At 47.4% G+C, this 11371-nt stretch overlaps 1 protein-coding gene across 8 annotated transcripts; it reads right to left on the bottom strand.

The window, feature by feature from the left end:
* Positions 1-2709: 2709 nt before the first annotated feature.
* Positions 2710-11135, bottom strand: LOC309537284 (phospholipase A2 inhibitor and Ly6/PLAUR domain-containing protein-like). 8 transcript variants are annotated; one of them, XM_082232098.1, is made up of 7 exons: positions 10383-11009; positions 9368-9483; positions 8552-8688; positions 8121-8234; positions 6707-6865; positions 4427-4567; positions 2710-3002 (listed from the first exon to the last, which is right to left on the bottom strand). In XM_082232098.1, the coding sequence occupies exons 3-7, from the start codon at positions 8607-8609 to the stop codon at positions 2764-2766; spliced, it is 711 nt and encodes a 236-aa protein (XP_082088224.1). In that variant the 5' UTR covers positions 8610-8688; positions 9368-9483; positions 10383-11009; the 3' UTR covers positions 2710-2763. The 8 variants fall into 8 exon arrangements, with proteins under 8 accessions (XP_082088224.1, XP_082088225.1, XP_082088220.1 ...); XM_082232099.1 differs by lacking the exons at positions 9368-9483; positions 10383-11009 and adding an exon at positions 11113-11135; XM_082232094.1 differs by lacking the exon at positions 9368-9483.
* Between the last annotated feature and the right edge of the window lie 236 nt (positions 11136-11371).

Below are 11371 nucleotides of genomic sequence, written 5' to 3'. Positions count from 1 at the left end.
GCTGCTTTTTATGGGCAGACCCAAGAAGGACAGTTTTTAACCCTCCTAGATTAGCATCAAATGGCCCAGTTGATATGTCATTCCAAAGTCCTGGCCTTCCATTTTGTCCCTAACAGCATAGTAGGAGAATGGATGTGATCAATGATAAATAACTTACGTGGATCCTGAGAGGCAACTAAGAGTGGCGAAAGAAGGCAGAGCACAAGGAGAGGCTCCATGGTGTCAAAAGGTAGGGCTAGGGACAAGGCTGGGCTTGAGTGCTTCTGGTGCCCAAATTTATGTGTAGAGGGCATTTTATAGATAACGTCTGCAATAACGTAACTGAGGCAGTTGCTCCAATGAAATGCAGTAATTGTGTAGTATAAATACCTGTAAAGCAACTGGGTGCCTGTCTTATTGTGTTGTGCAATGCGTTCCTAGGGTGCAAGGACTTCCTGGAATGAATGGTGGATTCTGACAATAAAATTTATGGCAAACATGATGCACGATGCAAACCTTTAGGTCCGTTTGAGACACCTCTTACATATTATTTGACACACATCTCACATCTTCAGATATCTCATGGGCTTTCACATGGAAGATGGCGCAAGCTTGTTTTCTCCTGCGCCAGAGTGTAGGACTCGAACCAATGGCTTTGAGTTACAAGAAAGGAGATTCCGACTAAACATCAGGAAGAACTTTATGACACTAAGAACTGTTTGACAGTGGAATGGTCTCCCTCGGGAGATTGTGGACTCTCCTTCCTTGTAGATTTTTAAGCACAGGTTGGATGGTCATGGATGCTTTAGCTGAGATTCCTGCATTCCAGGGGGTTGGACCCGTTCCAGCTCGACAATTCTGCGATTCTGTGATCCAGGACAGATAGCCCTCCAACCTCTGCTTTAAAACCTCCAATGAAGGGTTAGAGAAAAGTCCTGTTGTCTGAGAGCCCTTCCACTTGAGGACCATGTTCTTTAAAACAGGACATTTGCCCACCTTAGTGGGCAGATGCAGGATTTGGTGCATGAAAAGGATAGCAAGATTTTAAAGCTGGCCACAGCTGGAGATGCTTTTCTATCCCAAGGGCTGCATTATCTTCTGGATAACCTGCCAAGGGCCACATGCCAGGTGTGGGTGGGGCACGAGAGAGGATTTTTTAGCTCTGTAGTGGAGGCTGGTTCCTTCCCCCCCTAGTGGCACACCCCTTCCTTTTTTCCCCTAGATGAGCAAGAGGCGTCAGAGCTCAAGGACACGTCCCACCTAGGAAAAGCTCTTGGGGTGCAAAGAAGTACCAGGGGTGGGCATGGCCTGGGGAGAGTTCTGAGGGCCAGAGAGGGAGACTTCAGGGGCCACATTTATCCCCTGAGCCTGAAGTTCCCCAACTCCACCCCCAACAGGTGGAGGACCTTCCATTTGGGGCTTTGCTTCAGGGATGTCTTGGACTGGCACAGTCGAGAGAGGGCTAAACCAAAGGCCTGTGTCAGAGCGTCTCTCTCCTTTGACATTGAATTTATCGATGGCTCAACTCATCTCCAGTCAACTCCTCCTCCATTTGCAGAGAGCTGAGCTGCAGTGGCTCCCTGGTCCTTGCTGCTGCTGTTCAGCTGGTATGAATTAAGACCTTTCCTCTAGGTCCGTAGTCCAACTCGTAAACCAGAAGTGCTTTGTTTACTGCTTGGCAATAAAAACCACTAGTGCTTCCCATATCACAGCCCTCTGGCTTTCTTGCAAATGATGGCAGGGCTGTAGCCCCTGGAAGGGTCAGCATCTGCGGTTGGCATCACTGGGTTCCTGCTGAAGTCCACAGCCCAGCCAGGGCCCCATGGCTAACCCCTGAGTCCCCTTGGTCATCCTCTTCCTCCTGTTTGCTACTGCCCGTTTTTTCATCATCTCTCCCACCCTGCCTCCCTTTATCCTATGTTTTTCCTTTCAAGCTATGACCTTGTTCTTTACCTCATGGGCCGCTGTATTCAGGGTCGGGCAGGGATTTTTCCACTTGGCAAATTGGCACTGGCCAACTGGCTTTCACCTAACTCAAATCAATCATTAGGCATTGGTAAGCCTTAGTTTTGGCTGGAGGGGAGGTTGTAGACTCTGCCTGCCCCACTTTGGTTAAAGCTATCCTGTTATAAAGGGATCTGCAAGGAGTTGCATCTGTCTGACGCCCAGGTGGCAGCTAGGTCCGTAAAGCAAAGGTAAAGGGACCCCTGATTATTAGGTCCAGTCGTTTACCTTCCCGCCGGAGCGGTACCTATTTATCTACCTGCACTTTGAGGTGCTTTTGAACTGCTAGGTGGGCAGGAGCAGGGACTGAGCAACAGGAGCTCACCCCGTCGCGGGGATTTGAACCGCCGACCTTCTGATTGGCAAGACTTAGGCTCTGTGATTTAACCCACAGTGCCACCCGCGTTCAAGCACTCCTCTAATGGGGACCCTCTCAGGAGTACCCCTAGATGCACTCTCAACAGATGGTCTGAGGGGGAAATAAATGGCTTCACCCAATGCCAAACATTTCACATCTGTACTTGATAAAAGTTGTGGCCTATTTGAACCCAAACTATATGCTGCTGTCTTGTCTGGTAATTTATTATCTAGGGAGCAGCGAGGTCACGGGGCCTTGGCAGGCAAGTGTAAGGTTTTAGAGATTTTAGAGAAATATGGAGGAATGGAAGTTCATGCTGAAAATTAGTGCATTCCTCCTTGAAGAAAAAAAGATGAAGTCACTGATCATGAGTAAGAAAAAACGTAACGTTATAATTCTCGATACCTCGGCACATAGGATTGTTACACAGGTGAGGATGCAAACACAGAGAAACTCAAGAAAGCAATAACGTTTACAAAGGGGGACCCAGTTAGCTGGATGGCTGCAGAAGGGACATAATCCTCAGTTTGCCCATCAGTGCAAACTGCATACTCAGTCACAACGTAGAGTTTTCCTGCATAGGGCACAAGGTCATTGACATCCAAGGAACAAGCTGAATCAGTTGCACAGCCTTTGACGGAGAAGTTTTGTTCTGGTAAACCTGCAGAGAGAGAGAGAGGAGCAAATAAGAGGAAGAGAAGGTCCCCTTTCTAACCTAGCTTGTTTTCCCCTGCATATGACGGTTTGTGTCAGAGTCTAATTGCAGCGGGGGCTTGACCCAGCTGAATCTGGTGTCTGCAGAGCCTCACAGCTCACAGGTTCCCCCAACAGCATGCTATAAAGGAGGGAAGAAGGCAGGGAGAAGGCAGCAGCCAGAGGTGAAGCATAGGTTTGGAAAGCAGATAGACTTAGAAAGCCAAGTGCGGGAGAAAGAGCAGGCATGGACCTGGAGCTCTTTCTGGGTCACCACTCAGCAGGGATGGCCCCTCTCATTTCATTGCCTGAGGTGAAATGGGAAAATGTTGCCCCTGCCCCTCCTCCAAAATCTCGCTTACTGGGGTCATGCGGCTGCAGCGATGGGAAGACAGCAGTTTGTCCAACTTCTCTCTGAAGCCCCTTTAAACAGCTCACCTGGGCCACTACCACCTGTGTTGCTTCCCTCGTCACTTCCTGCCTGCACGGCTGCCTATGAGCGGCCGTGCAAATTACAGCATGACGACAGCCTTACTTTTATATGTATATAGGAAGAAAAGGAAGATGGGACAGGAAGCAAAAATAATGATAAAGTGAAAACAAAAGGAAGGTGGGATCTAAAACTTAAAAGAAAAGAATAATAGTCACTCCGAGGGGACTTCTGAGATTTCTGTGGGGGAAATGGCATGCACCAGCCCCTGGAAGTGTTGTCTGTGGTGAAAAGTACTAGGCTGGGCAAAGTTTTGGGAAGTCTATTCCCTGTCTACACTTGCCTCCCATCCTTAATTTTGATTTGGACATTCTTTCTGGAGAAGTTTCATCCCAGCCTTACCGCTTGGTGGTAGGAGGCAAAGAGGGACATGGGGTGACTGTTTTTTTAAACACACGCACACAGAGTGGTGGTCATAAGTGTGCCCAGTGATCATAAAGTCAATTTGAGGGTGTGTAGTAAAATCACATCCACTCCTTACTTTACTTTTAACACATGCACATGCCACTTTAAGAGTTGTACCTTCCCCCAAAGAATCTTGGGGACGGTAGTTTCTTAAGTATATTGACCCCATAGAGCTACAGTGTCCAGCACTCTTAACAAACTACAGTTGCAAGGACTCATTGCGACTGTCAAAGTGGTACAAGAGTTCTTGAAATGCAGGGTGTGGCTTTGACCTAAGTCTCACAGAGTCCTGTTGCCTTTTTCACAAGCTAAGGGCTGTGGATAAAAGATTCCTCCTTGCCCCCCCCCCCCGGTTCATCCTACTTTCCACCCACAACCCAGGTGGAAAAGGAGAAAATTAAGGGTAAGGCAGAAGCCATCTTTAAGGGCTTTCAACAAAGCTCCTTGGAAAGGTCCCAGTAACAGCAGGGTGTGTGGGTGTGGGTGTAAAGGAATACCAGCGTATAGCCCAACAAGGGAAATGCACTTTTCTTCGATTCCGGTGCATTCGACGCGCTCGTAGGCCTGGCAAGGGCCCCGGTTAAAACTCTCACACCCTGGGCAAGTCAACCCGTTTTTGGTAGAACTCGCAGGAGTCACTGGAAAACAATCAGAGGAAGATCTCACATGAGTGCGGGCAGCAAGAGGTAGCTCTGATGAAACGGACTCAGCCCATGGAGCTAAGCAAACACGGTAAGCCCCAAATGTATGCACATTTAACTTGTGCACTTTCAGCTTTATGAGCCTTGTAATAATAATAATAATAATAATAATAATAATAATAATAATAATAATAGTAGGGGGAAGGAAAAGAGACTCTGGCAATCCCACCTGCCATTGAACTCAGTGTGTCCTGACCATATGCAATTTTGGCTTTAGCTGTGATCCCCAGAACCTATAACCCACGTAAATTGTAGTCTGTGCTTTGGTAGTCTCGAGGCTAGATTACTGCAGCATACTCTATATGGGGCTGCCCTTGGATCTGGCCTGGAAGCTTCAGCTAGGGAAGAACGTTGCAGGTGGACCGGCGATGAGAACAGATCGCCGCCAACACATGACACTCCATGGGCCAGGTTGCCCCCAAGAATGAGCCAGATCCACTGGTCTATCTAGTTCAGGATTGTCTACTGATTGGCAGAAGCTCTCTGGGATTTTAGGCATGCCTGGAGATGCCTGAGAAGGACACAGTGCCAGGGGGCATGAAAAAAGCCCAAACTGTAACAGACCAGTAGTGTCTGCAGATATAGGAAGCTGCCTCATATAGTCAGAGCATTGCACCATCTAGCTTAGCACTGACTGCACTGACTGCCAGAGGTGCTCCAGGGTTCCAGCTTGGGCTGGGTGAGAGATTGTCCCAAACTGGTTTGAAGTCCACATCAGGATATTGGTTTCATGATGTATCACGAATCATGATTTGTGTGAGTTATGCAAAAATCTCAATGTGGGGGAAACCGAGAAGCCAGTTAATGCCTCTACATAGCTCCATCCTTATTTCAGACATCAGGAAATATTGGTATGTTGCTAGGTTTAGCTGGTGATATATTGTGATGTTGAAGACCAGATATCACACAGTCCTAATTCCCGGCAGGGTACATTCCCAAGTCCTTCCTGGAGATGCCAGGAGTTGAACCAGGGACCTTCTGCAAGGAAAGTGGTCTACCACTGAACTAAGGACCTTTCCATGAATTGAGGTCTTCTGCTGAGACCCTTCTCCGAAAGCCTCCTTCACCAGACAAATGCTCTTCAATGGCATGGGAGATGGTCTTCTCAGCAGAGGTACCAGTTGCAGAACACTCACCCCAACGAGATTTGCATGCCACCTTCCTTGCTATCTTTTTAGCATCAGGAAAATACAGTTTTTTAATTTACCCGGGCATTTTAACCAGTTGCAAATCCTAGCCTGCTTTCAAGGGGTCTGTTCGCTGCTTGATTTTAGTGGGGTCCTGCTTTGGTTCTTGAACTGTGGCATTAATTTTTGTTGTTACACAGCCCTGAAATCCCAAAAAAGGATGGAAGGTAGTACATGACTCCTTTCTTTCCTGGGATGTGAGGTTTGCCTTGTATTGGAATAATAAAGGACAGGAGTCAGCAAACCCATATTTATTGATAGAAGTATAATAAAATAAGGTATTATTTGGGAGTGCAGATCAGGAAGTTTAACTAGGAGAACAGAATGCATTGTAGCTTCATCAGTGGCAGGCTTCTTCAACCTCGGCCCTTCAGATGTTTTGAGACTACAATTTCCATCATCCCTGACCACATGTCCCGCTAACTAGGGAGTTGTAGGCCAAGCATCTGGAGGGCCAAGGTTGAGGAAGCCTGATCAATGGCATATTGAGTACAAACAGGAAACTGTGCATCTTTCATTGTGCAACTATTTAGATATATTTATATAATCTTTGGAAATATATTAAAATTAAATTCACAGATCAATTTTTGCATTTAAATAATAATATTTCCTTGCATTTATAATATAATAAATTCCCTTCTTTGGCCAGATCTGGATGGTGGCTCATGGGGGGGAGGGGGAGACGTCTTCTGAGAACTCCCTTAGGTCACTGGTTCAAGGTCACTCATTACAGATTTGCATCCACATTAGGGTTGCTTTATGAACCTGCCAACTCAAACCTCATGGCCCACCACTGTCCTCAAGAGGGAAGCTACCAAAGGCGTGTGCACGCACAAACACACACACACACACCGCTTTGAAACACTCTGCAAGCTCAATCAATACTCACTACTTAGAACCAGTTCTTCGTTGCATCCAGCAGTTCCACAACAGGTAATGTTGCTTCGGATTTGCCTGTCCGTGGATGTGCTCAGCGTGAAGGCTCCTGGTCTGCAGGCACTGCGGTTGATGCAGCTTTTGTACATCCCAGTGGGGCTGACACCTCTGCCTGGAGAAAAAGAGGATGTGACTATTCCTCCTGAGCACGGAAGAAATGTCATGTTGATTGGATTAAAAGCCTATCAGCAGGGACTGCCTTCTCTGATCGTACCAATGGCACGTGTAGCCCAGCATCCTGCTCTCACAGGGCAAAACCTATGGGAAGCCTGAAAGCAGGCTCTGAGCATAAGAGCACCCTCCCTTCCTGAGGTTTCCAGCAACTAGAATTCAGGAGCACGCCGCCTCCGGCAGAGGAGGTAGAACATACCCATCAGAGTCAGCAACTGCTGCAAGGCTTCTCCTTCACGAATTTGTTTGGAAGATTCAGGGCAGATAAAAGAAACCTTCACACAGCACGTGGTTAAAACTATGGAACTCACACCCGCAGAAGGTAATGATGGCCCCCAAATGAGGTGGTTTTAAAAGAGGATTAGGCAAATTCATGGCCACTAGCCATAATGGCTATGCTCTGGCTCCACAATCGAAAGCAGAAACGCTTCTTCATCATCATCATCATTTCATTGGTTTTTACCGAAGAATTTTTTTGTGCCACAAAACCAATAAACAAACACATATAGCACCTCCACTTGCCATTCAGAGAGTCTTTTGGGCATCAGACACTATTGCCACAGACACTGTGCCGTTGGAGGAAAAGAGAGGGGAGTGGGGGGAGGGAGAGAGATGGGGGGATAATAATGATCTTTCGTTCTATTGCATAGTGTCTGTGCAGGGTTTTTGTGTCAGCATCACACGAGTAGGACCTTTATTTATAAATTTGTTCATTTTTATTGTCATTGCAAGAGATTATGGGGTCCAGAGCTTGGATGGTTGTGTCTGGTTGGTTGCAGTGTGGTTTCTTTGTATGTATGCCAGGCAGGGGGGCTGTTGGGTCAGATTAGCCATATCGATGCATATGCTGTTGTGGGGCACAGGTCATTGCCTTGTTGTGCTGTATATGTGATACAGGGGAGCCACACCGGGGTGAAGGGGCCCTCCTTCGCTTGTCCCCGTGCTCGTGCCGGTTAGCTTTCCTAGTAGGGTGCAATGCTTCTGAATATCAATTGCAGGAAACCAAAGGAGCAAGAGAGTGCTCTTGAGCTTTTTTCTGGTTTCCCATAGGAATCTGGACTCGATGGGCCATTGGATTTATGTCACCCAACCAACGCTGAGGCTGAGCAGGGATTTGAACTCATTCCTCCCTAGTGGAGAAGGACCAGAAGCCTACTCAGGGAGTGCCTACGGCATGTGCCAACAATTGCACCCACCTAACGTGTTGAACGTTGATAGGGTAACACACACTAGCTCTTTATGCGGGCAGTGAATCATCTTGCATGTGGCGTCTCCAAGGTCGCACTTTGCACACGATAAATTCCTAGCTTCTGGAAGCAGAAAGAAAGGATGGAAGATCACTACAGAAGGAACTGTAGGGCTCCAACCTGGGGGCTTTGTTGTGGGTCAGCTGGGTGGTGGCCCTGGGTCCATGGAAGTCAGCAGGACCCACTATGGAGGTAGGAGGGGGAGTGGAAACAGAGACCCATATGCACAGTATGCCTCTGTAGCTGAGACAAGTCAACTGCAGAGGAAAGCCTGATAGCAAAAAGAGCTGGGGCCCCTTTATGGTCTTTTTGCCCAAGAAGCTCCCCATCCTGAAGCCTGGATATGCCCATGTAAATAAGGTTTAATGAAGACCACTCACCATTAACAGGCAGCAGAAGAATGCAACAAGTAAGGCAGTGGAAAAGGATTATTTTCATCGTTCCTTAGAGAAAGAATGGGCAAGTCCGGCGCAGAGAAACTGAGAGGTCTCAAAAACTGCAAGGTTTAACACCTGTACTGCAAAGGTAAACTTAGATATTATATATGTGTGTGTATAACATCAAGGTTAGCCAACGTAGCGCCCTCTGGATATTGTCGGAATACAGCTTGCATCATTCCTGGACATTGGCCGTGTTGACCGGGGCTGGTGGGAATGAGGGTATGGCAAAAATATGGAGGGTGGCATTTTGGCTGCCTCTGGCATACCTGGTCAGCTAGCTGCTGGGAACCACAAGTCATGAGAGGGCTGTTGCACTCAGGCCCTGATTGCCAACTTCCCATGGGCATCTGGCTGGTCACTGTGAGAAGTGGAAGCTGCCCTAGATGGGTGTTTAGCCTGATCCACCTGGGCTGTTCCGAGGTTCTGTTTCTCTGTGCAGCATGGTTGAAACCACACATTTCCTTAACCCCGTCCCAATCAATCACAATTCAGGCCCGACTTTGTCGCTTGCCCCCCCCCCCGCCACGTCCCCAAGAAGCAGGGCTTCAAGAGGAAGTGGTTTTCCTTGCGCGTGTTTCCCAGCAGTGTTTGGGAGAAGCCCCCACCCCAACAACAAAGAAAGAATCAGGGGGAAGAAGAGCAGGAGAGCAGCTTTCGTTTCTGACTTCCATCAGCCACAGCCAACAGGGCCTGTGGTCAGGGATGGAGGCAGCTGTAGTCAAACACATCACTTGTTCTTGGGTAATAATCACTCACCTGTAGTTTGATACAAAGGAGGGAGAGATGCCTCCACCCACCCGAAACTCTTGATTCGTCATCATTTCTTGGCAGTATGAATATTTATTTACTTATTGTTAAATTTGTTTCCTGCCCTTCATCCGAAGATCACAGGCGGTTCACAACGCAGAAAGGCAAAATGAGAACACAGTAACAAAACAAAAGCAAACCGATAACCTGGCTGGTATTAACCTGGCTGACCCATAAGATGAGCCTGGCTGCTGGATTAGGCCCCCAAAAACCATCTAATCAGCATTCGAAATGCATTTTGCAGCTAGCTATTGGTCCCTTTGTGACCAAGTGAAGATGCCCAGGTGCCAGGTTTAAGGAGCCATTTGGCGCCTAGGTTATACACCTGAGTTTTTAGCACTGCATCTAACCCAACAACCTCTTCCTCACAATGGCCAACCAGATGTCTATGGGAAGCCCACAAACAGAAACTGAGCACAACAGCAGCCCTCCGCTTTTGTCATTCACAGCAACTGGTACTCATTCATACTGCCTCCCAGACTGGGGGTAAAACACAGCCATTGTGGTGAGCGGCTGTTGGCAGCTCTAGGCTCCATGAATTTGTCTAATCACCATACATTAAAGTACATCCTACCACCCCCCAAAAAAAACCTGGGAACTGCAGTTTACTCCTCCCAGAGCTGCGATTCCTAGCACCCTTAAGAACCTACAGCTCCCAGGATTCTTGGGTCGTCCTTCTATTGTCTGGCGTATATGCAGCTCTAAGGATGTTGGGATTTGTTTTCCCTCTAAGGGTTTTTAATTGGTTTGCAGACTGCCAACAAAGCCAGCGCTTCCCTGTGTTGCAATACACCAGCAGATTTAAAATTATACAGAAATTGTGTTGCATGGGAGAGATTAGGAGGCAGCAGCTAATTGGAAAAGTCACCCCCACCATATTAACAGAGGCCGGAGAAGGGAACTTGGAAAAAAATCCTTCCGCAAATATATAAATGAGATTGATAAAAAGAATACAAAGACTCACATTGACTACCAAAGGACCTTCTGTCTCTCTCTAGAAACTAGGCCTCTGGGAATTCACAAGCTCCTACCACCAGGCTGGCAAGGCCTACAAGAAAAGCTATACCAAAATGCATGTCTCTGATTGGTTTAAAACGGCAACATCTGAATGCAACACATAAGCCAGGCTCCTCTTCTCTTGCCTCTTCAATACCTGTTGGGGGCGGTTTCCTCTTTCAATTTACAGTAGCACATTTTTTATAACTGCTATTTGGATCCATACCAGATTCAAAACAGGTTTCGGATATGCAATTATTGATATATATTGTTACAGATCTGGGGTTAACAGAGTTTGGGGAGGTGCACAGACACTCATAACCACTAGAGAACGTTAGAAATAATCAATGGTCAGATATGGGTAATATTTGGATAGAGAAGGGAAGTTGCCGGGCCAGGCCTCTCACGTGGAATAGAAGTAGCTAAGAATGACAAAAGGTGCTGGAAGCAAGTCAAGGAAAACTCATCCTCATCAGGGAGAGAGATTCTCTGCCTGTGGACAAAGAGGGAGCTCCCAGAAGGACAAAGGTTTATGGTTTCAGCTTCCCTGTCTAGGAAAAAGGGAGCGGGTTGGCTGTACCCACAGGGAAAAAACTGCCATTTTACACAAGGCTTGGGTATTTTTTCTGACAAGGGTTACAGAATCATAGAATTATAAAGTTGGAAGGGGGCCCGAGCATGACAGATGTCCATCCAACCTCTGCTTAAAAACCTCCAAGAAGGAGAATCCACAACCTCCAGAGGGAGACTGTTTCTGACTGTCCTTCTGTCTTTCAGGACCGGTGTTATGTGGTCTCGGCGACCACTCCCAGTCGCCAGGCTAGCTGTCGCATTCTGGATTACAGTGGCACCTCGGGTTAAGAACTTAATTCCTTCTGGAGGAATTCTTAACCTGAAACTGTTCTTAACCTGAGGTACCACTTTAGCTAATGGGGCTTCCCGCCACCGCCACGCAAT

This window comes from Podarcis vaucheri, assembly GCF_965113315.1.
Source record: "Podarcis vaucheri genome assembly, chromosome: 7".
Lineage (NCBI taxonomy): Eukaryota > Metazoa > Chordata > Lepidosauria > Squamata > Lacertidae > Podarcis > Podarcis vaucheri.
Note: the sequence above shows the minus strand (reverse complement) of the source record. Positions and strands in the feature narration are given on the sequence as shown.